This window comes from Poecilia formosa, unplaced genomic scaffold (assembly GCF_000485575.1).
Source record: "Poecilia formosa unplaced genomic scaffold, Poecilia_formosa-5.1.2 Scaffold52, whole genome shotgun sequence".
In the NCBI taxonomy this organism is placed as follows: domain Eukaryota; kingdom Metazoa; phylum Chordata; class Actinopteri; order Cyprinodontiformes; family Poeciliidae; genus Poecilia; species Poecilia formosa.
Window position 1 is genome coordinate 1,939,641 of NW_006799991.1, and position 27,179 is coordinate 1,966,819.

Here is a 27,179-nt window from a genome sequence, read left to right on the forward strand (position 1 = left end):
AAAAATGCTTTTCACAGCTTCTGGCCTTTTTTTTTTTTTAAATTTCCTTTTCTACCATCACTGACTTGTGGTCTCTTTGTGCTTCACTTCGTGTGTCAGGTGGATCAGAGCTGCTCCTCTCCTCCGAGATGGAACCGGATCTGGTCCGACTCTTTCCCCGAAGCTGAGGTGACCTTTTTGTAAATCTGAACTGCTGGAGTTTTATTTTTCTTGTTTCTTATTTGAACAGTGTCTTCATATGATAAAATACTTTATAAAACCAGAAAATTGTGAGAGCATTTTGGTGAAATTAGTTTTGTTTTATAACTTTCTTTTTGTATGTGTGTGTGTGTGTGTGTGTGTTTGTTTGTTTTATCCATTTTAGTTCTTTGACAAAGTGTTGATGCTCTCCCAGAGACTTTATAGCCTGCAGGTAATATTCTCTCTACACACTCTGACTCTCAAATTTGTCCAACTCTTAATAAAAAATATAGTTCAGTTGAAATCAGATATTTATATACCCTGTAAAAAGACACAGCCTTTGTTTTCCTGCTGCGTCAGGCTAATATTTTCCTGTATCAGCTCCATTATGATTACCAAAACGATTTCCATTGACTAAATGCTAGAATAGATTTTCTGCTTTAAATTTAGACATATAACTTTGTATCTTTTTAAGCAATTTTGGAAATAATGACATTATATCCCTTTAAGCCTCAGTTTGGTTATTTTGAAGCAAATCTACGGATGTATGTTGGAGTAATACCTCAAACACTTAAAGGAGGGACAAACCATTTCTCCAGTAGTAACATAAAAAGACGGATCTTAATTTTTACATGCATCTTAAAGCCATTTCTTCAAAATATGAAGAAAATATTTCACATTGTATACTTTTGTAAACTTTTAAAAATAAATCTTTAATTTGTGTTGCATTTAGCAAAAACAAACAATTTTGTATTATTGCATTTTAGACAAAATCGTTCATGTGTTTGCATTTTCTTATGCATTTCTAATATTATTTAATATAAGCTTAAGAGATTAAATGAAAAATCAAATGGATCAAACAATCTGTTGCATTACCGTCACCACTGCATTTTGATGACCTTGGTAGCTGTGCACTGCTGGTGATGCTTTTTAATTACCATTTGATTCCTGTAGACATAAATTCTGCATTCTTAGAGGGAAATATTCACCTTTTCTATTAATCTTGCACCTCCCTGTCGTCCTCAGGCCATCGTATCACAGCAGGACAGTCAGATTGAGCTGCAGAAGGCCTTGCTAACAGAGCGGGTGTCCCTGCCTGGGCGCAACAAAGGAAACGGGCTCCTGGAGCAGGAGAAACAGCGGACTTTAGCCCTGCAGAGAGAGGAGCTGGCCTACCTGAACAAGCTTCAGTCTCAGCACAGGCAGGAGCAGCAGCGCTGGGAGAAAGAACGGGAGCGGCACCGGCAGCAAGTGGAGGCGACCGAGGCCCGGCTCCGACAGAGAGAGGAGGAGTGCAGAAAACTAGAGGTACAAGTTCAACACGCTGCCTTAAAGATACTGAGCAGATTTAAATGGGATTTAACGCATGATGAGGGATGAGGGTTGGCTGTAAAGAGCGTTATACAATGTGTGTTTTTGTTAAATACAGGAGCAACTGGCTAAGGAGCAGGAGGAATTGGACAGGCAGAGAGAGACGTATCAGAAGGACTTGGAGAGACTGCGGGAGTCCACTAGAGCTGTGGAAAAGGAAAAGGAGCGACTGGAGTCCCAGAAGAAGATGAAGAGGAAAACAATTGAGGTGAGAAGCCTGTAATGGTAACTCTAATATGTAGACGATATCAACAGGCCAGAAAGGATGGTATATACTCATATTGAAAAAAATAGACAATTTAACAAGCACTCAAACTCTAGAGCACAAAGTGAATTGGGTTGTTTTAAATGATGCAGAAAGAAAGTTGTTAGAAGAAATGTTGGCCCTTTACTTTGAAGGAGTTGGCTTACTTCATGTATCAAAATCCAGCTGTAGGTGGTCATTAATTATTCGGAGCAGATTCAGCTTCTCACTGTGGGAGAGAGAGAATAAGAGACAGCAGTCGCTGAAGGAAAGAGGTTTTAATAATTTAAGCAAAAAAGCCACAAAGTCAGAAGTTTTCAACTATTTCTAGCATCCTACATTATCAATTAGCAAAGTTAGTGTTTCTAATTGTACTTATTATTTCCTACAGAATATCAGGTAAAAGGCTCTGAAGGATTAAGCGCATCATCTTTTTGTCTCCATTCACTTTCACATTTATAAATTTCACTTTATAAATCTGGATAAGTGCAAATAATTGACTATGTAATTAAAAAATGTTCAGGACTCATGAATGCAGATGCATTTTAGGGCCCCATGAAGTTATAAAAAAAAATGTTTGCTTATTTTTGTGTTATCAGTTTTTTCACCACGTGTTTGTAATCATGTGGTTAAATAAGACTTTAAAATGTACCTCTCTCTAATTACAAAGACATGTAACATGTAATTAGAAGAACAGTGTACCAGATTAATTCAGAAAGTAAACGATCCAAAGATGATCATTTGCTAAAATATAAATGAAAAATTTGATAACGAAGCAGTATTGCTGATAATGATCGGGGTGACTTTCTATTTTGTTTTTATTTTTTATTTTTTTATCAACAATTGATATTTGTCTTGTAGAGTTTCAAGACAGCCTTCAGTCCAACACTTGGATTTAGAAAGCTGCCATAACAGACTTGCAACACTTCACCTAAATCATTCAAAGCATTATTATTTCTAAAGTGCTGTTAGTACTAAATGTTTTTGGTAAACAGTATTTTCTTTCTTCTGAGGTTCTTTGCTGAGCCGGTGGGCTAACGCTAGCTTTCCCTCTCGTCGATTCTGACATGACTTGTTGATAGTTCTGCTTATAATATGTTTTCCTTTTAACTCCTGTTATTTACATGCAAACAAAACCTACAGGAACAATTGTTGTTCTGTTTCATAAAATTAGCACTTTGCTTTGGACGTCACAATTCTTTATGTGTGGTGCTGTAGCAGCGTACCGGGCTGGGCTCAGGTCTCTGCTGGTGGTCTGAAGCAGAGCTGAACCCCCCCCTGAGTGAGTTACATCAGAGATAGGTGGCAGCGTCTCAGGGACGCTTCTGCCCCCTGCAGGTCAGTTGCAGAAATAAATAGTATAATCTTCCTTCGCTTGTGGGTTGATGAAATTCATCTCCCTCTTCTGTTATCACCAGAAATTTTGAGAATGTTGGTCCGTTTTTCTTAAACATGACACTGGAAGAGTCAGGAAGTGATTTTCAACACTTCAACCAGCAGTGAAGTCCAGAGTGGGGACATTTTCCCATCTTCTCTTCACTCCTCTTGAACAGTTTTGGCCAAAATGGTGTCTGCTTACATCGGCATCAATATCAATGCATCGATTTCATTTTCCTTAAGGTGTGGTTTAGATGGGGAAAATGTAGAGAGTAGTCTTTCTTTACATCCCTCTGCCTTCTTTCCCCCTGATGGTTTCTTCTAAGCATCTGCTCTTCTGACAGAACAATGTGGGTCGTTGTTTGTCTGTTTCATGGGAGAGCAGTTTTCAGGATGATCCACTGTAATTTCACGCCTGCTGCTCACAGCTCTGTCAAGAAGTCATAGTAAATTTGCCCAATGAAAACTTTGAGTGTTCAGCTCAGATTCTTGTATCACTTAGTCATCGCTCAGTTCATTTGTTCTCAGCTTCTAGTTGCGTTTTATCTCTTCATCAAACGCAGAAACGGTCCAGACCAAAACAAAGAGAGCAGTGACATCAGAGGCGGCGTCTCATCCCGACTCCCACGTGATTCTGTCATCAAGAGTCATTTGACAATCTGTTTACTCAAAATAATTCTTACACATAAGACAAAACAGCAAAGGGAGTTGGCAGTGACCAGTCATAACCAAGTTGTGTACCAAGAAGGCTTGGTGCCATAAATTCAACCCAAAAGACAAGACGAGCAGAGAAAGTGTTATTTTTCTTTCTCTGTGTTAATGAGAAAGAAAAATAACACTTTCTTTTTTAGAAATATCAGTTTCACAAATTGAAAAATTGTCTGTTAAAGAATCTCAAATCATCATCAGAACAATTCGATCAGGACTTGTATGAAGGTAAAAAATGACCACTTTCCTATTCACCACACTTTTATAGTTTGAAAGTTATGTACGGACCCTCCGCCCAAATGAGTCCCCATGAGCCGTCTGAGTTTAAACATTTTATTTGTATAAACTCTTTTATCAGCGATTCTGATAAAAGCCTTTTCTTTTGGTGTTGACTGCAGTTTTAGGCTCATTTTAGCATTCAGCATTGTTTTGGTTTTTTTATCTGCCACGTTGTATAATGGTTGTTGTGTTTGTTTGTTTTTTTTTTTCAAATCTTTTTAGTTCAGGACTATTTATTTACGTAGTGCTAATTCACAACAAGTGTAATCTGAAGGCATTTTTATTGTCAGAAATGTATCAGTGAGAACTACGAACCTTCACTAGAGTGGCATCTGTTTGTATTTCTCCGAAACTATCTGAAAAGGTTGCAACTTTGATTTAAATAAAACGTTTCTGAAATTTGATGAACTACATATCTCATCAGATTTTTATGCTTTTATCTGGCTTTTGCTAAAGCAGCAGCTCTAAATGTGCTTTCTAAAATGCATTGATACCTAAACTGTAACCCCCCCAACGTCCTGCACGTAACATTTACTTTCGTACCGTCGTGTGTTTTGTTGCACATGTCTCGGATGTGGTTCTGTACTTTTTGCTGTGCTCTGGGACATTTCTTGGCTGTGCTTCTGGGAGATTTGGACGTGGCTTTTCCTCCTCCTGCTTCAAACGACATCAAACCAGCTTTTCATTAGCTGGAACCACAGGATCTCTTCCAGGCTCTTCGCCAATCTGATATCATTTGACATTTAATATCCCCCACCCAAAATTAAGTCTCATCAGCAAACCTAGAGCTATAATTAGACCTTGTTTAAAAAAAAAAAAAAAGGGGGAAGGATTTCTTTTCCACACGCGTTACTCAACATGTTTGAGAAATAACTCTAGTTGTTGCTCGTCAGTTTTTCTAAAGAATTTCACCTTCAGCCTATATCTCGTTTGATCTCGATTAGGTTCTTTACACGTCTAATTATAGAGGAATTGAGTGAATGTAAAGTAATAAAATTATACATTATTAAGATTTATTGAACTTTTCAGTGTCTAGAGAAATGATATTGACGTAAACTTACTAAAGGAAGAAACTAGGCTGATTACTAATAGACCAAACAATTTGTCAAATATAACGCTCACATTTAAGATGCCTTTAGACAAAACTGCTGAAGTTGTGGGAGCACAAAAATCTGCCAAAGTGTCTCATAAGATGTTGACTCACATTTGTGCCCTGAACAAAGGTAAACGATCCCCCTCCATCTGTAACCTCCGTCTGCAGACGTAGTTACAATTCAGTGCCCTGAGTCGGTGCTTATGGCCGCCCTCGCCTTGTAAACAAACACAGATGCCTGTGAGTCACTTTCTCTTGACGAACAAGGAGAAAGCACAAGGCTTTATGAAGCTGTCTGTGTGCACATCCCATCTGTTAGCTGTGCTTTTTGTATAATTTTATTTTATATTTTATAGTATAATTCATTCTTTCAACAAATAAGAGCCATGCCTGAGGATTCATATCGTATGTTTTATATAGTGCTACGGTACAGAAACAAACTTCATTATGTTGAGAATTTAGATTAGACAAAGTATAATATTTACAGATGTTTTATTTTATTCAGCCTTTATTTTACCAGACGGGACAGATTTTCATCTGGGAGCTGGCAAAAGGCAGAAGCTTATGAGGAAAACGGTAATATGAGCCGACATTTAAACAGCAACAGATAAAACGGTATAAAGCTCCAATAACTATTATAGTCGTTAAAGAATAGTGCATAATTGTGAAGTAGATGGAAAATGCTGTTCATTCTTTTTTTTTTTTACAAATCAAAGTCGAAAAAGTGTGTTTTACATTTGTTTTCAACCCTAACAGAGTTATTACATGCAGATCCCTCTGTCACTGCTGTTACAGCTGCAAGTGTTTGAGGTTTTTACCATTTTTGCACGTCCACAGACTTAATTATTTGCTTATTTTTGTTTGCAAAATTGGCCAACCTCAGTCAGTGTTGCTCTGTTGCAGGGTTCAAATGTTTGGTAATTTTGTTTTTGTTGGATCGGTGGGAAAAAAAAAAATAAATTTTTCTTGTTTCCTCTGGAAAAAAACTTTTTAGCCAAAGTTTCAAACTCTTATGTGCGCACACTCTACGTCTTACAATCAAGTTTAGGTAAGATTTAGGTCTGGAGCTTGTGTGGAAGTAGATCCAAGATTGTTTCAGGTGTTAAGTTTCCACAAGAAAATATATTGTGCATTGTCAGTATGGATGTGCTTGATTTATGAGAATCCATGAAGCCTTCAGGATGAGGCGCTGTGTAATTAGCCAGTCCAAACCTGCCATCATCAGGCGTTCAGTCCCGTTTACGAGCTGTCAGTCAGAACTCCTTGTGCCATGTGGCCTCTTACATGAATATCCGTTTGTCATTAAAGCTGTTTGCCTTGTTCTAGGAACAGTCAAACATCTGTGTGTCATGATGAGTGAGTGCTGAAAGAAGGGAAAATGATGGAGGGAAAAGAGGAGGGCAGCGTCAGGGAAGGGATGAAGGATACTTTTCCCACACAAAGGCTTCTGTTTTTCTCGAGTTATTCCAGTTACAGCTGGAGGAAGCATAGTGTTTAAGATCATCAGTCATGTTCCAGGTGGAGGCCGCACCGAGCAGAGCAGATGGAGAGATTCCCCATTTAAACCTAAGCTAGTGCTTCCCTGATCATGGCGACGCGCCCCCAGCAGAATCCCCATCCCTAGAAAGCTAAATCAACTCTGTAGAGACAGATCACATTCAGAAGTCCTTTTTATAACAATAATTTCATAATACTTGCTGCATTCCTGTTGGTTGTGTGGTAGGCTCCACTTCTCCTTTTCAAAGATGTATAATTGCTCATCTGTTTACAGCCATTGTCAGTTGCGTGGCCAGCAGCAGCTTATTTAGATTTAAAGTGAAAAGACACCCTAAAACGACTCATTCAAGTAAATTCTGACAGCTGTGTGCTACAGAACACAAATGCTGGTGAGAACAGTCTTGCCACGGAGAGCTTTAAAACCCTTGGGTGGATGCTGGTTTGCTGGGTCTTCAAGCTACTTGGCTTAGACCTCCTTCCCCTTGACACACCTTGCAAGGCACCATCATAAGACATGTTTATTTTTTTTTAGCTTTTGATGCCTTTGCCTAAAGTAAAATAAACATCCTGGGGCAGCGTTGGAAAACCGCAGTGTTTTTGCAAGGAATGAGCTGCTTGATTGCTCTCTTAATTCTCTCTAATGGCACCTATTGGAGGCTTTTTATGGTTCTTGTAACTTAAGATGCTGGATTAGTAACACAAACACTGGCAGAGGCTCTCGGATGCTGAAATCTTCCTGTTTGACTTGATCTTCACATCGTCTTTAGTTCATTCTTGTAATTTTGCAAACAATGCAGGCTGTGTGTTTCGTCCTCTAATGTCACGAGAGCTGTTTCTGTTGCCCTGCTCGTCCTGTCTGTTTTGTCAGACACGCCTTTATGTGCACAGGGACCATTAGTGGTTTTATGTTTCTCATTTCATGTGCTTGTGTGTGTGTGTTTCTGCGGGGGCACACGTTCATGGTCTTTGTGCGTTTTTACTTTAGAGCCTTTGTTAAACTGACTCCTCTGCAGAACGCAGGCGTTCAATGTGTTTCTCATTTCCTCCTTGGCTTATAAATACGGAGAAGTAAACAGATCTCTGTGATGGCGCTGCTTCATGCTGCTGATTTATAGCCTGTGTCTTCTGCAGACTGAAGAGGCTGTTTTCTTGTGTTTCAGAGTGTTTACAAAACACATACACACACACACAGCAGGATGTTTCTCATCAGCTGAATCAGACCACGGATGTAAATAATTTCAGTGTAGAGATCAGTAACCCATCCTTTGAACTGAAGGATGCTGATTCTTAACCCCGTTGAAGCGACTGACCTACTGTCTCCTCTTTCGCTCTAAGGTGGCTCCGATGTCCGGCAGTCTGAATGGGGATCTCATCTCGTCCTCCGGTCTCAGTGGCTCCACCTGCGTCTCCGAGTCGCCCCACTCCCAGAAGCCCGTCGTGCGGGGAAGCCTCTCCGTGGCGCAGGCCGACTACCCCGAGCGGCCCGATGTCCTGCTCCGGCGGGAGACCGGCTCCTCGACGCTTCCTCTCCCGCTGAAGACGGAGGTGCCGCTGCACCTCTTCAGCACCACCAACCAGCAGCACAAACCGGTCGGGGTGCAGCAGCAGATCCCCACCAAACTGGCAGCGATCAACAGCGGCAAAGGGAAAGGAAGCAAGAGTGGGAAAGCGTCGCATCGCACCGACAGCTCTGGTAAGCAACCAGTGATTTCCATTTACCAGTACAGTACTTCTTCCTTTTTATTATTAGGCCTGTCACAATAACAGATTTTGTTGTTTTCAGACCATTTTCAAGTCATATACTTAAAGCATACACTTAAATTTCTAACAAACATATCACAATAAATCAACAAGACACTTGAAACGACAAATAAAAATGAATACTGAAAATTGTCCTTAAAAAAGGGCTAGTTGAGACCGATGCACCAGACTAAAGACTCTTTTGTGTTTTTTTTAATTTTTTTATTTTATTTTATTGATCATGCGGTTTATTTGGAAACAAACCCCAGTGTTTAATGGGACAGCATGTGATACTCCAGCAAAATATATATTTACATAAATCTGAACGGCATGCATTTGCATTCAGCCCTCTTTACTCTGATACCCCCCAAGTTAAATCCAGTGTAGCCGTCTACTTTCAGAACAAGGCACAGGCCGACTACCCCGAGCGGGGTAGTTTGTAAGTGGGAGTCAACATGTGAAATTAGAGCAGCGGGTAACATGTCCTCCCAGCAGCGTTGTTGAGCGTTCAGAAGCCGACGCCAGCAGTGACACCGCCGCAGCTGTCAGCCTGTGGGAGATGTAGATGTTTATCTCAGAAGGAAACAAGTTTTGAGTTGGTCTTTTTGAAATAATTCCAAATTATGTGAGAAGGAATGTTTTTGAGATTCCTCTCTGCATGTCTGCACTTGTACTGAGCCATATTTAGAGCCTTTAAGACATTTCCTCCTCCTCCTTTTTACTTTGATTCCCACAATAATTATAGAACTACAACTTTTGTAAAATGCATCATTAGATTTTTGTTAATTTTTACACATTCCTTACCTTAGACCATTGTTTAATTTTAATTGTTTAATTTTGAGGGTAAAACCAAATGGTTTTACCCTCAAAATTATTAAAAAATTTCCCTGTGGGAAGCTTCACTGCTCCACACGCCTAACACTGCAATCTGCCAACCCTCTGTCTCTTTTTGTCTCTCCGTTTTGGACATCCTCCTCTTAGCCTCTGTGGACATGAAGCAGATGCTCCCCCTGAAACTGTCTGTTAGAGACGACAACGTCCTGAAGGCCAAACGCTCCATCAGCCCCCATCAGCAGTCCCTCCAGTCTCACTCCCTGCATCACCACTCAGGTATCTGTCCAGATAAACACATCTTCACGGCGCCTCATTTATCGAAAACTGGCAAAGAAATCATCATCTGACATGATACCTGTGGATCATGTCAGATGAAACTCTGTGTGAGGTAGATAATTGTGTGTTGAATTTTAAGGTGAAAGAAATCCCATTTTCCATACCACACCCTTGTATATTTATAGTTTTTTGTGACCGCTTTTCTATAACCTGACTTCCTTTTTTTCCTCCTCCTTCTTTTTACAAGGTTCATGGAGGTGCTTGAAATCCTTGAAAAATGCTTGAACTTCTATTAGGTGTTTTGAAGGTTTGGAAAGTGCTTGATTTCTGTAAAGAAAAGAATACCAACACGACGTGGTGGTGGTCCTTGAGTGTACTTGATATTCAAACTGCACTCTTGGGTAATAAAGTGCAATCCAACGTATGACTAAAAGCCTAATTTTCCCAAGCGATATTTATAATTAAATTCAGATATTTAAAGATAATAAAAAAACATTTTTTTTCTCTGTCAGAAAGCTTGGTGAGAATATTGTTTTAGATTTTTTTGTAACTTTCTCTTATATTTGTAGTTTAACTCATTCCTGCTGTAGAATATAAAATACCATCACAAAGTATTTATTAACAACACTGAATAGAAACTGTTTTCTTTTGTTCATTTGGACTCCGAAGTGTGGTGCTGGGAAAGTTTCAAAACGTGCCTTGAAAATTCTTGAAAAATGCTTGAATTTTTGTGTGAAAAGTGTACAAACCATTTGTAATGATTTATCACGTTGTTTTATTTTGATTCTATTTGTCTTTTAATTAATGGAAGCGTCACAACAAAATTAAGATGTCATCAAAAGACACAATAAGGGATTGAAACTAACGTTCTCTGCCAATTTTGTGTAATATTATCTTTATGGTTGACTCACCAATAATGATCATTTAATCGTCTCGTGTTAAAAGTACAGAATGACGAATAGATCTGCAAACATTCTCGAGTAAAACTGAGCCGACTGCTAAGCTGCATTTTTCTGCTGTACACGTTTGAACTTTGAAGTTGGTTCTCACGGACACAAACCTGAATGTTCACCTGGGCAAGCGGGACCCCGCCCTGTGGCATTCCTCTGAAAAGCTCACCCTCATGCCGGCCTCGCCCTGTGTAAACACCAATCAGTTTCTCATCCTTCCTTTTGATAAATGGCCAGCTCTTCTGTTCACACACACACACACACACACGTTTTAATCCTCCTCTCTCACAATCACTTTGAATAAAAATCATTGGGAGGATCTCATGTGATTCACTTCAGTAAGGGCTAAGTGGGCCACACAGGGTTTTCTGAAGGGTTTAAAATGACCTCAGCAATTACAAATGGTATTTCATTAATCTTGCTATTGAAAATAAAGCTAACACTTTGGGCACTCCATCAGAAATGTAAATATCACAGCAGCGTCTGTAGTTTCAGCGAAAGTGAGGATGGAACATAAAATAGTGTTGAGGTGAGGGACAAATAAATTATTTGTCCCTCACCAGATTCTTTTTGAATTCACAGCATATAAACCTTTTAGAAATGTCATAAATAAGGCTACCAACTTTTGGAAACCGTAGAACCACCTGTACACATTACCTGTACAAAGACTGAAGTAGCTAAGCTAAACTAAGCAAATTTAAAGAAGTTTTAGTAAAAAAAAAAATCCCTTGGTGTTTCACCTTTGGCGTTGGCTGTCACCATCTACAAAACTGGGAGTTTCCTGTGTTTCTGTTTACTCAACGTACTAAACTTATTTTTACCTTTTTGATGTTTTTTTTTATTCTAATATTGTAAATCAATAAGAAATGTATATTTGCAGTGTGTCCTTTAGGAATCAAATAAAAAACTAAATACATTGCTACAAATTTACACACATTACTGAATAAAATATGTAAACCACCAAAATATATTATTTTTTGGCACTACCAGAACTCCATACAATATCTCTTTGATGTGGGTTCCTAGCCACTGATGTTTATACTGCAGCTCTTGGTAATAAACTCAGAAGCTTCCTGCTCAACTCAAATGGGTTTTATCACCTTCTAGTCAAGACTCTGACGTTTCCATGGATACCAAATATGTCTATGTTTAACTGAGGGGAAAATAGTCCAAATCTGCCCCTGGTACCGGTTCTGACCAGCTCGGAATATTGCAAGCATACTGCTGTTTATGATTTCTGGATTAACCCTTTCTTTTCTGCTGGTGTTTTCAGATCAGCTGAGTCCAGAGCAGACTGGATTAGACACGCAGCCCACCTCCTCCATCGGCTCCAACCAGAAGCCCCCCATGCAGGGCGTGCAGCCCCATCCTCCCCCCTCCGTTCACCACCTCCACTCCCAGAGCGCCGACTCCCTCCCGTTCCAGCCCCACCTGCAGCCGCACAGCCTCAGCCAAATCGCACAGGCCAACGCCCCGCTGAACGTTCACGGCCTCAGCGCGACGCCGCCCTACAGCCTCCCTGCTGAGGACCTCAACAAGGAGGACGTCATATTTTTTTAAAGCTCCAGCTGCCCCAGGACCGAGCACTGATCCCCCCAGTCTGACCACAACTTATTGCCGAGGCTCGCGTGGAGAAATTTCCCCCGGCTTTTTATTCGATAGCGTTTGCTAATTCACATTTTAATCCAAGCTGCCTCCAATATTTAATTTAATTCTTAGGTATAAATACTTACAAGTATGGGGTGCAAAGGTGTTCTCAAACAAAAGAGAACACCTCTTTTGTTCTCTTTTGCGTTGATTTATTGTTATTTTAATTAAGTTTTATTAATCCAAAGACACAAAACACGTTTCTGAACAGGATCTGACTGAAAGGACAACGGCGAAGGATCGTTTTGTTTTTTTTTTTAATCTAGAAGAAGTTCAGCTTGTGAGAAGCAAAACGTTCAGTGAAGGATATTTACCGCTCTCTCCTGCTGGTCCTGGACCATCATGAAGCTTTTCATCAGAAGTGATCAAAACTCTGCTTGAAGTTTCATCTGCACATTGTAAAAACAAAACAAAATGAAAAAAAAAAACTCCTTTCCAAAATAATGAAGGAACATTTTATGGGGAATATGTTGAAAAATGTTGATTGTACAGCTTTTATGATTGTAAAGCTTAATTGCATTTTTTGGTACTTGTCTTAAATGTGCTTCTTTCAAAAAAAAAAAAAATCGTAACACCACCAGTCTTATTGCTGGTTTAGAAAGTTGACTAACATTTTATTTGAGCAAAGGCAGGGCTTGTTTTTTTGTTTTTTTTTGGGTAATATGTGTAAAAATATGAAGTGAGACTCAAAGAACACACTTTCCTTAGAAGAGTTGGAGAGTTTTTTTCTTTGTATTCATAACGCTAATCTGCCAATCTTGTTCTGCTTTGGTCAAAATGACGAACCAGAATTGTGCTTATATAAGCGGCGAAATGGCAAAACGTGGTCAAATTTGAAATTTCATTTTAGTTTGTTTCACAGAGGTTGACGAAAGTAAAAAAGACGTATTGCAGGTGAAAACTGAATCTGTTTGTTCTGCTGCTCATGTTGAGTTTGCTGTGAGCTCCGTCTGCATGCTGGACTTTAAAAACAAACGATTCTTCAGAATCGGAGGATGAGCAATCAGACGGTGCCCTTCATGGTAGAGATGTTGTGATCATGAGTTAGAGGCTGATTTCCAATCTGATTTTTTTTTTTTTTTTTAAGCTTGAGGTGCTTGTATTGTTTAATATCTATTCAGATTTCAAGAGGAATATCAGAAGATATTGGGTTAGAATATCTTTTTCTGGTCTTTTTGACATAAAGGAAGCAGATTTAACGTTGATGTAAAACAAGATTTTTCTGTTTCAGACAAAATGATCATGGAGTTTACATTCTAAGCAATCTTATCATTCCATATCATAGATTATTAAGCATCTTTAGGTATTTAGATCCTTCCATTAGTTAAAATTTCTGAAAGGCCACCGACGTTAATCCAGCCTGGTTAAAAGCTCAAAAGTATAAAATAAATTTCTGTGAGCCCTATGATTCTTCTACCACAGGCGTGTCTGAACATGTCTTCTCTTGACTAGCTTCTTGCATCTCTGTGCTTCCTCTGATTCATTTTTAATCACCTAAGTGGGACCAAAACTCAAGTCGTCTTCACTCGTCAGCTGCGTTCACACTGAAGTGTTGTCACGACAACCTGGTCGCTTTTTATGCATGAAGTTTTCTGCTGGTTGGAAACTCGGACATCAAACTGATCACTTGGTTAAGGCAGATCACCAGCCCACTGCTGGGTGCATCTCTATTCTGGAGTGCGTTTGGAGAACTCGTTTTAAAAGAAGAAATAGCAACGGCTGCCTAAGTTCTAGGAGTTTCTCCTCACTCATTACTCGTGCAAATCAAAACCAGAGCAGTAAAAGGAGACCTAAAGTTTGTATTTTGCAGCTGACTATCAATTTCAAAGTTAATGCACACAACTGTTTTGAGTTTGTTCCACTGGACTCTGGTTCACGTTTAATATTTCATTTGAAGGATTGTGAATGTTAAAAGATGTACAACTGAAATCTATTTGTCTTGAGAAGAAAATGTGGAGGTTTCCATTTTTTTTATTTTTTTTAACTCTTTGCAGACAGAGACCAAGCTCAGTAGGGTCACCCGGAGCGGCTTATTTTATATCCTGTATATTTTTGTACATACTTTATGTGACCTACAGCATTAGCTGCCCTCCTGTTGCTTAATTTGTTCATTTGTCATGAATCAGGTTGTAAAAATCCAGCGGAAGTCTGTTTCTGTGTACACTTTACACACACCCACACACACACGCCTGTATGTAAGCTCACCTGTGGACGCTCTCAGCCGTCGATAAAACTATAATCAAATGTTGCTGTAATTTAACTGAAATTGAAGGCATTTTTTATTTTTTTATTTTCTCTCCTCACTTGTTTTTGTTGTCCGAACTAAACTCGATGTCCGCTGCCTGCTGGCTCTCTGGTACGACTCATGATTGAGGTTTCACCAAGATTATGCATCAGTTAAAAATATAATTGTCTGCTCTTTTTTTTTTTTTTCTTGTTTTTTAGTGGTTTGAACCAAAGACATTCGGCTGACTCTGTTCCACTCTGTGCACACGCACGGAGGATTGAACACACCGTGCGCGTTCTGTGGTTATCCACAAGGTTTATTTACTTGCCTATAAAAGAAAATTCTTCAGGGAGTGTCCGTAGCAATTGTTTACAGCATGTTGTAGTCCAGCTCACATCCTGCGTTGGGTCTGGCTTTTGGAAATCGTACGCTTCCTCTGCCAGATTACAGATCACTCCTCTTCTACACTGTAGACACGATGACGATGAACCAGCTGAATGTCGGTGGGATCAGTAGGCATGGATTGGTGTGCTTTATGTTTTAAGGTTTAATTTCTGGTATTGAAGACTAAAATGCAACAGATGTTTCTGTTGCTGCTACAATAATATAGAACATTTTCTGGCTTTATAAGCAACATATTGAGCAGGAATCTGCAACTTGCAACTCCACAGCCAACAGCGGCTCTTTGGTCCTTCCATAATGGCTAAAATAGTGCAGAACCACTATTTTATATAGATGGATACAAAAATGCAGATTTTAACAAGTTTTTTTTTTTTGCATGGAATAAATTCTTCATTGAATTTCCACAACAGAAGTATCTGTAATATTATTGACTCATCATTATAGTGGAAACTGTTTTTTTTTTTGTAGTTTTTTTTTTTTTGCCTCATTTTCCACAAACATCAACATGCCACCTAAGAAAATGTATCGGTCCTCTTTTTGCAAATGTTTTATAGTTTTTCTTTGTTTTAAAACCTAAAGCCAAAAACAAAATGGTGGTTCTTTAAAAAGAATGACCACTAATTTTCCTACAGTAGATATTCAAAAATTAAGTTGTCCTTTTACCAATGGGTTATGTGACTTTTGTGGCCCTAAAGTTTTATATAGCTGGACGAAGGGCAAAAACGACTCCTTAGTGTGTAAAGGTTGCAGACCCCTGATACAGAACAAACACCATATTAGTTTCCAAATGCTGACTGCATTCAAATACTACAAATTTCTGCTTTTTATAGAGTAAAATAAACATTACCAGGTGAAATTGGTTGCTTAGTCAGGCTATCTGCTCAGGTAGCCAGTCTGCTTGTAGCTTCACGACTGTTTAAAACAGCATTACCTTAATAAAAGGCCTATTAGTGACTTTTAAATACTTTCAAGAAACTGTTTAAAAAAAACAAAACCTGCTTTCCTTCAGCCAGCCAATTAGTAGTGAACAGCAACGGGTGGGGGAGGGGCTGCTCTTTACAAGCTTGAGAAAACGCCATCACTCAAACATGTTTTCTGGGATCTCATTGAAAGGAATTTAAGGTACGACGTCAAATTGTAGCTTTTTTAAAAAAATTTTTAAAAGCCTAACTTTATATAGCAGTGATAGCAGAAACCTGCCCATGCCTGGTGCCCCGCATTCTGGCTTTGTCCTCAACTATAATGCGGTATCCTGTTAAAAAATGTTTGTCTGTCGATGTTTCATGTGGTCGCTCACTCCAGGGTACGTTCATAACTCTGCAGCAGATGGAAGAACTTGTGTAAGAGCACTTTAGCTTTGCTCCAGAGTTTTGCGTCAATCCTCAGCAGGTGCCACTGTTCTGATCAAATGAAGTCTTAAACATTGCATCGCTGCACTCGGACGCTTGGTGTACTTGACTGTTGTATATTTCAGAATGTGGTCAGTCGTGCCACTGTGTGTACGTGTATGTTTTTGTCTGTCTGTCTGTGTGTGTGTGTGTGTGTGTGTGTGTGTGTGTGTGCTACAAAGCAGAAGAAGCATTTTATGCACACTTGTTGGACCTGTAATATGTAAATAAACACGCAAAATATTTTATTTCCTCTGCCAATTTTACACTAGTCACTTTGGATAGTAGCATACTTGAAGAGGAAAATAAATGATTATAATGTCTGTTGTTTTCTGTAAACTTGTTTGTACCGACACTTATGACATCTGTAGCACACGGCTAAAAAACTGATTTTTGTACTTTTCTTTTTCTTTATCTTATTCACTGCACCACATTAGAGCACAAACCGCTGCCTTAGAGAGACCTAGTAATAAAAATCTCAAATGATCACTTTTGTCTGAATTATTTTTATTAATAAGAGGTGAGGCAGGGCTAGAGCACCCTCTTGTGGTGACTGAAGGTTATAAACGGCTTACCTCAACTTTACCTTCACACAACCAGCACTAAGGAATGTCCTATTTCCTTATAATCAAAGATGCTAACAAAATGTCGCATGCTCCGTTGTTACAGAGGAGAAAATTAAATCGCTGAAACCAGATCTTAACTTATTCCTGTGCATAGCTAGTTGCTACAGGAAGTTGGAAAAGTTCATTCTTCACCGCCATTGGCCATTTTCTGGTTCAGAAATTTTCGTTCATCTACCAACGTCTAAATCTAACCCTAAACAAAGTCTAGTCTAATCTTTGTTACAGTTTAAGCTAGATATTTGCTGCATAAAAAGACACATTTTTACTTCAGTCTATTTTTTTCTATTTTAGGTCAGTTGCTTATTCAAATTACTTCTATTTGCTCATTATAGAAGCTACATCTCAATGTAATGCCGGTAAAAGTGTTGCTAGAGAGTTAAAGGAGTGATGACTTCCTGAAAGTGGAGTGTTGGAGATAGAGACCCAATTTCAAGGTGTTAAAAGTAATTTGACTGCGTAATTTCAGTCATATTTGATTTATGTAGCACTTTTATAACAACTGAAGGTTGCATAGTTACTTGATTGGGCTATAAAGTTATACTATGTGGCTGGAAAACGCATAACACTGCCCCATGAAAGCCCCAGCATCCGGTATTGCCACAAATGAATCCAGATCCACAAAACTCTTGTGAACAGATATCTGATCCGCAGCTAGGGCAAAAACTACCCCCTTCTACATCCCGGGTTTAATAATCATGTCTCATCTCGAGTGTGGACAAACTGTGCAAAGCTAAAGCAACATCTCCCGGGAAAAAACGATTTACAAAAACTCAACAAATTCTTTTCAACATTTGCTTTGCCTTGCAAGCAGGTTTTAAACAATTACTCGTTTAACTGTTTTGTGGCTCACATAGACAATTTCTATCCAACGTGCAGTGGAGCCTTTCCGCTGAGCTAAGGTTGCTGGAACATGTAATTCTCCCTGATTATTGAGGATTTTATTAACTGCTCATCAAAATAATCCTGACCACCCAATCAGCTGGCTTACTCACCCTTTTGCAGCGTCTAGGAGGTGCAGCAGGGTGTTAAGGACCCCGTGTTTAGACGACCTAATAACAGCTTACCCCCAGACAAAGCTCTATTTCGAGGCCCTGTGGTTTCGGCCCTTCAATCCCTCTCCAACACTAAAGGCTGCTAGTTCCTGCCTTATTGTCATCCCGCCGTGGCAGACGCTACTGTTGTCGCCCTTTTTTTTCTTTCTGTTTTATTGTCGGCTGTCATTAGTGGCTTTTCTCTGTCTCCTCTCGACAATTATTTTTCCTCCTCTGTCTTTGCTCCTGTCTCATTCTTTCCAACTGCTCTGCCCATCGCGTCCGGTCATGTGTCAGACCTACCTCGCAGCTCCGAGGCTGTTTATGTAACACAGGACGTCCGGAGTCTTGGCCGCCATTGTTGTGTCTGTGTGCGAGTCGGAGACAAATAGTCTCTCCACAGAGTGAGACGACCAGGCAAACGCCATAAAACACTGGGACAAATTTGAGTTTGATAGACTCTGTGTCAGCAGTTGTTTTTCACTTTGGTTTTGGCTCCATAAATCTACTCTGGGGCTTCAGGCTTCTGCTGCTGTCTTCAGAATGAGGGATTATCTTTTTGATTCTCATGACAGGCCAAACACATTATTCTCAAGACTTGTTTTATAAGTTTCGGCTGTAATAATTTAAAAAGAAAAGTCTTGGAAGAGACGATACAAATGGGTTTAGCAGACAGCTCTGGTTGAATGTCTTTTATAGTTAATGTATTTGAAAATATAAGTATCCAGATTTATTGAGCTTCCTAAGGGATCCATACGTCTAAGCATTCAATATTTACAGTGAATCTACATCTATTTTACTGTGTTTTTCTGTCAGTTTGGCTTGTTGACAATGTGATACAGTGACTTAATTACTTAATGTCTGGGGACATTCAAGTACTTAATTAACGTTGCTAGATCAGTAAATACAGTGTCAGCCTTACCTGTGCTAACCCTTACCTGTGATCAAAATGTGTAAAAAGCTTAAAAATAATCTTTTACTGCACCAGCATAATCCTGTGCATTTTTTTTAATTATACTGGACCTTCTGTAATTGCTTAAAGTTAAGCACAAAATGACTCCTAGTCCTGGCAGATTTAGGTATAAAGTAATCTTTTAATTTTACATGCATGTTTCTTCAGACTTAAGGTGATAATCATGTTTTGAAGAGGCCTCCACCTCGTTGGATTAGCAGTGCTTGCTAACAACTGTCTTGTCATCCGTTATACTCTGCAGTATTGCCTCAGCTGCCTAGAAGTTTCAAGATGGACGGCTACCAGATACCTTTCCTCACTCTTTGAAGATGCTTGGATGATGTGAGCTGTGGCGAGATTTAAATTGAATTTTAATGGTTAATCTGTGAATGGAGCTACAGATTAGGAAGACAGTAAGACATTCTTCCAACCTCAAAGACTTGGAGCACATCAGAAAAGATAACTCGTATAAATACCAGTGGAAACTTGCAAAAACTGAGCATTGAGAAGTGTGTAAATATTTTTCAAAATTGCAAAATGCAAATAAAAATGTTATTTTAATTGTTTACACATAAACCTACCCGTGACCCATCATATTTATCATTCATCCATTGATTCCTATACCTACTTATCCTTGCAGAGTTGCTGGGAGAGCTGGCGTCTATCTCCAGCTGTCGTTGGATGAGGTGGAGGTACACCTTGGACAATTTACCAGGCCTTCAGCGAATCACAAGGAAATACAGGAAAAAATACCACAAACACCTAAAGGTAGTCTACTGTGTCCAATCAACCTAGACTGGTGGTTGAACTGTGGAAGAAACCAGAGTACCCAGAGAGAATCCATGTACACATGGGGAGAACATTATGAATATATGAACTGTTACTACTATTTTCACTGAACAATACTTAAAGCTGAACCAATTTGCATTGTTTGCCTTACACAATAAATGAACGTAATAAGTTAATGTTAAATAATTATCTTCTGCTTGACCCTCTGCTGGGTTTCAAACACTGAACTATTATCCAGAGTTTGTTGCTTCTCCAGGTTTTGCTATGAGAAGAATGTGAAACGTGGAGCGCTCCCTGGATGTAGTTTCATTGCTCCTGGGTGTCAGAGGAGGAACTCCATGTGTCTGTTTTTTTTTTTTTCTTTTTTAAAAAGACCAAATGTGATAACAGCAAGATAGTCAGCAGTAAAACATGCCCCTGCTTTACACCCTGCTTACATAACCTCTCAGGCAGCCTGTGGGATAAATATGGTTTGTGCAAGCTAAGGTATTTGAATTATTTGAGTTTGTCCGTGGCTGTTTTTAAGGAACCGAATAGTTGAGGCTTGTATTGACACAGCGCTCCATCAGTGTTACAACAGACAGTTCTAATGGATTGTACAATATGTAAACTATCTTAGCTCTGGTTTGGATGAATGAGAGTCTTTGTTCCTCCACCCTGCTGGGCTGATCTCCTATCTTACATCAACAAAGGAAGTTCCTGTTGAGAAGGCCTCCACAGAGAGCCATTGTGCCAGGTGGAAATCAGATCAGATGGAGAACCGTTGTTGGGTCACAGGAGACGCCTCAGGTGAACTGAAAAGACGGATTATAAAGGAAGCGTGCTCAGTGTTGACTCTGCCTTTGTCTTTTTCATGGGATCTGCATTTTGGAGTCAGCTGGAGCTCGGTGACTCAGTCCTGTTGGACCAGTTTTACTCCCTTGTGCTTTTGTGTTGATCACATTTTATCAGGAAGGGAGGAAAGGCTGTAACTGTGACAGATGAGCCTTTCATAGCAATTCTCTATTCTTCCAGCTATAGTGTTGTGTCTAAGATACAGTTTTTTCCTTAGACAGACAGACAGCTAAAAACAATGCTAAAATATTTAAAGGCAGATATTTACACACACCTCACTGTCTGACAATGAATCCTGATCATTTCCCCTTGTTTTAGATCAGTCAGGATCACCTGACATCCATTTATAGCCTTTAGAAAATGTGATTATATTATGTTTTTGTGAGCTTCCAGTAGGTTATAATAATCATATTTGATATAAATTGATTCAGATCTGAGGATGTGCTCTAAACTTAACAGCTCAACCTCCTTGCTTCCTTAAATCAAATAAAATAGAAATGTGAAAATCCGGATTTCTAGGTTATCTATTGCTACAATTTCCAAGTCTTCAAAGATGTCAAGTCCATCTCCTCAAAAATTATATACAAGTACAGACACCTTAGTCCAGCCATCCTACTGTTCAGGAAGAGGACTGGTTCTGTGTCCCACAAATCAATAAGTTTGGTTAAAACACTAAAGATTTAGTGAAGATGCCTAAAGCAGCACAAAAAGATAGACGACAAGTATTTGCTCATATTGAGCATTCAAAGGAGGGACGCTTACATCGACTTTGTTGCCCTTAAGTGACTTTGTAGTCAATTCGGTGGTCTGCTTGAGGTTGGTAACTTGCTGACTGATGTTTTAAGATGCAACTTTCATATTTTCACATGTTCTCTCCTCATGATAGCATCAGTTCTAAGAAGTACCTCACTTCCTGATGCAACAAAGACAAACTCCTACCAGCTCCAGAACGTATGTTCTCAAAATCTGTGCACTTTTTACAGCAAAGCATCTTAATCAATGGGACACAGAACCCATCTTACTCCCGCTGAGAGCACATGGGTAATGATTTTGATCCATGCAGACCCAGGACTCCGTCTCCAGTTCTTAAGTTTTCATAAATTTTTAATAGGGGTTGATTAATAGGGACAAACAGCTGGATCAGAACCCGTCAACAGGCCTTTTGCCTTCAGTTTGGATTTTTCTCTAACATATATGCAACATTAAATATTCACCAGTGACTTTATTTGTAGCTGTTTTTATTGCAGTGTGTTATTGTGTTTTATTTAGTCCCTAAAAAGGAAACTCTTTAAAATTTCATAAGGAAACATAAACCAGCTGTCCTCGGTTTTAAGTATTTTCCATTTGTTGTTCAGGGTTTTTGCAGTGTGGGAGGTCTCTGTTGCTATTCAAAGGATTACTATTTCCTTCATGTAACACACACACACACACACACACACACACACACACACACACACACACACACGCACACACACACACTTCTACATATTTAGTTAGTTCAAGACAAATAGTAGCAGTGCCAAGGTAAATACATTACCGGCAGCTTTGGATGAAAAAGCTCAGGAGTTGTGAGCAATTTAAAGTCTCTAAGTTTCTTCTTCCTCACAAAGAGCTGGGAGCCTTTTGTAAAAAAAAAAAAAAAAGTTTTCCATCTTTAAAAATCAGCTCTCAAAAAGTCAGGGTGGATGTGTGCCTTGAGTAAGCACAGGAAAAACATCACAAACACGCAGACTGAGAGTAAAATGGCAGCTGGAGTCCTGGAGGGAGACCTGAAATGCACTGAAAGTGGATCTAAAGTAAAAGGAGCTGGGAGCATCTCCAAGACCTGATGCCCTCTTGTTTATGGGGCACTTTGACTTCCTTGACGTATCTTTTGGAGCTCTCTACGAGTGTCCATTTGAAAGAACAAAGCCCAAAGTGGTGTTTCACTCCAACATGACCCCTTTCACTTTCACATAAAGCATTAGGAAGCGGCTTTTCCCTCTCAAAACAAGATGGGTTCGTGTCTTTCAGTATAAATATTCTTCAATTGCATTTTAACTGCTATAGGTTTCATTTGCAACATTTTCTGGCAGGATGTGAGGTTTAATTTTAGGAGAATAAGTACACAGAGCCTCCTCGTTGCGTCCTCCTTTCGTTTTGGATGAGCAGAGGGCAGCAGTGCTTGTTTTGCCACTGAATCCGTGCTTTGAGAGCGGGATCTAAACACTGCTTCTCTGATTTAGAAGCTGGATCCTGGCAGATCTGGGTGGCTTGTCTGCTGGCTGCTGCTGAAGAAGGAGTGGGGAGTCGGTGGAGAGGGGGAGGAGACAGGAAGACGCTGCCAAGGGACCAAAAGGGCACTAACTGCTGCAGCGCCAAGCACCAGAATAAGACGCGGCTGAGTGGATTTGTGCAGCTGCTTTTAAGAGTTTCAGCTCAAATCCCAAAGTATTAAGAAAATGAAGCTTGCACCTGTTGTATGCCCTTAGATGCAAAATCACATTTGACTGCTTTTTTGAAAATAGCATTAAACACTTTCAGCAGACGTATCAGCTTTTGGATATACTTTGCAGACAATGTTGTTTTGCTTGCACCACTCTGGGATATTCTTTTCTTAATTTTCCTACATGGCTGGTTGTTTTTGTGCCCACACAAAGTCTGCCAATTCAAAAACCTAAAAACCCTGCACCAGACAAATGCTACTGGACTGTGTCCCATGTTCAGTGGTCCTGTATTTCCTTTATTTTTTCTGCAACACTTGTCTCTATAACGCTGCATGCATTTGCATAGTAATATGCCCCAGTTGTGGCTGATTCATTATAAATTAAACCTTTTTGTCTTGTGAAGTGGCTTGACTGAAATGAAATTATCTTAAAACTGAAATGTAAAAAACAAAACAAAACAAAAAAACCCTTCAACTGCTGAATTCATAAAACATTGCAATCTGAAATCCAAATTGAGAAGCAGATGCAGAAGCCAGAACTTGTTCACCTCTAGGTATACAGTTTATAGCCTTTGACTGAATTTCCTTATTGCCCTCGGCCTTCACTTACGCAACAAAGCAGAAACTGTTAACCAGCTGAAAGAAGCTGCTTCTCCACGGCATGCACACACATGCAAGTGGTATTCAGTTTTTTTTTTTTTTTCGTTTCATCTTAAATCTTATTTCAGTCCAGTGACATCTCAGATCTTTTTGGCAAAGTGTTAAAGTGCATTAAGTGGGATGATGAGATAAAGCGACATTAGCTCGCATCAGATCTGAACTGGCTCAACCACAAAAAGGAAGACTATTGTTTGCATGCAGAAAATCTCTTCCTCAGTTCCTCCTCTTCCTCCTCCTCAGCCTCTGTTTTTTTTTTTATTCGGTGTTTTCTAATCGTTCTTCTGTGGCTCTCGACCAAACGGAGCATTTAACAAACTCCTCCTCAGGTCGTTTACCGCCGTGAACAAAACACCCGGCAACAACTGGCTTTTCCCTCCAGTCTCATCATAAATCATTCAGTATTTTTGCTCTATCTTAAAGTAGCTGATCTGAGTCCCTCATCTTTTGTGCATCAAGAACAAAATGAGACTGGGGGCGGATATAGGAACCTGAAGCGTTCACAAAGAGGCCACATGGCAGCTTCTCTCCTCATTCAGTCTGACCTGCGCTGCACAGTTTGACCGCGTCTGTATGAGAGTACGATCAAAGACGGTGTGTGTGTGTGTGTGTGTGTGTGTGTGTGTGTGTGTGTGTTAATACAGCATGTGCTTGCTTCATTAGTTTTGTGCAAGCCTCTGCGCCGCGCTCTGAATGAGGAGGGAGGATGACACACGTCAGCCCCAGACAGAGACAGATGCTGCTGACACGTCTGAGCTGCATCTCTCTATTGTATTATTCATCCTCGGTGTCACATCCCATCCGTGGTGGTCAACCGAAAACTGGCTCGACAGACGGGAGTCCCCCCAACCCCCCCCCCCAAAAAAAAACACATAGACGTTCTTTCCTGCGCTTGGCTTATTTTCATAATTCAGTTTGGTTTGATTTTCTGCAGAGTGTGTATAAGCCAGAGGGCAGGCTTACATCTGTCACACTCCAGCTTCAAACCAGGCTGTTGATGGTGTGTTTGAAGCCAAATGCTGTTCATTGGGAATGTGAAGAGTTTTTTTCACGCTGTGTGTGTGTGTGTGTGTGTGTGTGTGTGTGTGTGTGTGTGTGTGCATGTACTTGTCATTATTGCATATTTGCAACATTTTCTCCAATATTATTAACCTGCTGAAGCCTGATGGGGCTCATACGAAATAAATCCTGGTCCTAATGTGACGGATCCCAGTTTGGTTAGGGAGAATTGCAATTACTGAAATAAATGGAAGAAATATAAACACATTTGTGTTTGTTTGATTTAGGATTTTTCACCTTTATGAAACTAATTTTTCCAATAAATAACTATGGTGCTCCTTATTGGTCTCTAAGCCCAGCCCCATAAGAAAAATTAATGAATGGAAGTCAATGCAAAGTCCTCGTGAAGATAAAAAGACATACTTGATTATAGATAGATAGATAGATAGATAGATAGATAGATAGATAGATAGATAGATAGATAGATAGATAGATAGATACAGAAAGAGAGAGAGAGAGAGACAGAGAGAGAGAGAGAGAGAAAATGTTGCTGTGTTTTGCCCTCAGGCAACTTCCATACCATTCCAGTCTCCACCATCACTCCCTCCTCAAGCCTCTCTTCAACCCAACTGGGATTTAATTTCTGTTTTATTAATGAGTGCCAAAGGAAGCAGCAATTATACTTCTATAAAAAGATATCCATTCACCCAAAGAACAAAGGAGTTTATGGGGGTTTTTAGTGACAAAGAGGAAGAGAAATGTGTCCCTTTGTGCCACAGGATTCCAAGTATGCCCGGCTCGCCTGGAATGTCCGCTGGCTCGGCTCGGCTCAGCCCGCAGTCTTTGCTCATCGCACTCAGTCAACGGCTGAAGCCTTTGTGTGCTTTTCCCCTGAATGAAACCATCCTGGTGTTGACTTTGTGACGTGACTGAGTATCACCACGGCTCCTCATCCAAAGAAAGCACAGATTACAGATGGTTCCTCTCCCTTTTGTTTGAGGAGGAAAAGAAGAAGGATTTCAGAAAATGTTTTTCAGTCAGAGACAGACACAACCACACAATCATTCTTTCGGTCAAAAACAAGAGCAACACAGGCTATAAGTGCCTTGTGAAGGAATCATACAATTTCAGCAACTCTTCTATGTAAAAGAAAAAACAAAAAACAATCAAGCTCAGTCAAATTGGAAGAAAATCTTCTTTGAAAGATAATTTTTAATCATTGATTCCCAATATTCAGGTCTGGGCTTTGACTAGGTTGATCTTCTTAACACATTAAACCTCCTGTGTTACTTGTGGAGTGCCGCAGGGCTAAGTGCTCGGATCAGTTCTCTCTACTGAATGATGTATGATTCCATTTGGTGAAATTATCAGACAGAATAGGGTACATTTCCAACATTATGCTAATCATAATTGAATTGAATACTTTTTTTTTTTAAAGTGTCTTGAGAGGACATATCCTGAATCTTCTTCAGGCTTTCTGTTGGTTTATAAAACTTTCTCTTTTGAATTTCATCGGGTCTTTGCAGGTTTCTTCAGACATCGAGATTTTGCTGAAGATAGCATTTTAGGCACGAGACTCTTTCTTTCACTCGTCCAAGTTGCTCAAAATTTCAAACAGTAAAATAAAATGAGACTTTCGCTGATTAAAGCTAACCGGCAAGAAAGTCTAGCACGTTGGATTTAGTGAGTACGGAAAGGTAAGCCAAACGCACGGTGCCGTGTAAAGAGCAGCTCGTTTATTTTTCACAATCTCTGTTTCCGACTAGATCTGCAGTGAGAACCTCTGACTCAAAGAGAAGTGGAGAGCTGGGATCTCTGTGATAAGAGAGAGAGGGAGCTTTGAGGCTTGCCAACACTCAGACCCTGAAATAGCTGTTTACACAATGCGATAATTACCCTGTAAACTGCAGAGAGGATCGCAGAGGACAAGAGTGTTTTGGCTCTGGAAAATGCACAATGGGTTTGACAATCTGGGAGCTGATGCTTCAGAGTTCATCTTTGTTTTTGATGCCTTGCAGTTGAACTCAGCTTCTCACAGGCAAACAAACAGTTTCTGTGCCAGTTCGCCTAAAGGGTTCAAACTGGAAGTTGCTACAGCAACATTGAAAAACAACAACAAAAATAGTTTCCTTAATCTTAATCAAAAGCAGAGATTATTAAAAACAAACCTGGTAAATTATACTAGGATCAGATAGTTAAACTTTAGAAATAAATTATTGTTCAAGTAGGAGGAACATAAAAACCAGTGCTGAAATGGATGTAGCAAACTTCAACTCTACCTAAAATAAAATGTACTAAAAAGAGAAAATGTATGATAAATTCCAGTCTGCACACCTAATTCCAGTTTTTCCAAATCACTAAGGTGGTATGAGGTGTAATTATTTCACCCTGAGAAACCCCCCAACCCCCCACCAACAAACTCTTTCTAAAAAGTCCTGAATCAATATGACACACCATATATGAGTGATGTAAGCTTCACATTTCAGCCAATAACACACAGCAGCATCTTCCAGTGGCAGTCAAGTGTGAAAGATTTCAGACACAACACGCCGCCTTGTGCCTCAGTCTTCATCGCGTTCACATTTAAAAACATCCAGGCCTCCAGGACCTGTCAGCTCCTGTGAGCCCACCCATCCCCCCTGTCTCCTTCCTC

At 39.8% G+C, this 27,179-nt stretch overlaps 1 protein-coding gene and 1 long non-coding RNA gene across 2 annotated transcripts in view; one reads left to right on the top strand and one right to left on the bottom strand.

Moving 5' to 3' along the window:
• Positions 1-16,702, top strand: part of LOC103138518 (rho guanine nucleotide exchange factor 18-like) — a 38,315-nt gene extending 21,613 nt beyond the window's left edge. Inside the window, exons 18-24 of the mRNA XM_007552731.2 lie at positions 100-168; positions 365-412; positions 1,207-1,488; positions 1,610-1,759; positions 8,085-8,442; positions 9,471-9,599; positions 11,823-16,702. Of these exons, the coding sequence (XP_007552793.1) occupies positions 100-168; positions 365-412; positions 1,207-1,488; positions 1,610-1,759; positions 8,085-8,442; positions 9,471-9,599; positions 11,823-12,109 (1,323 nt within the window). The 3' untranslated portion in view covers positions 12,110-16,702. The remainder of the gene's footprint in view (positions 1-99; positions 169-364; positions 413-1,206; positions 1,489-1,609; positions 1,760-8,084; positions 8,443-9,470; positions 9,600-11,822) is intronic.
• Positions 16,703-25,156: 8,454 nt separating this feature from the next.
• LOC107836328 (uncharacterized) lies at positions 25,157-26,591 on the bottom strand. Its single transcript, XR_001662210.1, has 2 exons — positions 26,423-26,591; positions 25,157-25,514 (listed from the first exon to the last, which is right to left on the bottom strand). It is a non-coding gene; the product is annotated as an uncharacterized LOC107836328 (long non-coding RNA).
• Positions 26,592-27,179: the final 588 nt, after the last annotated feature.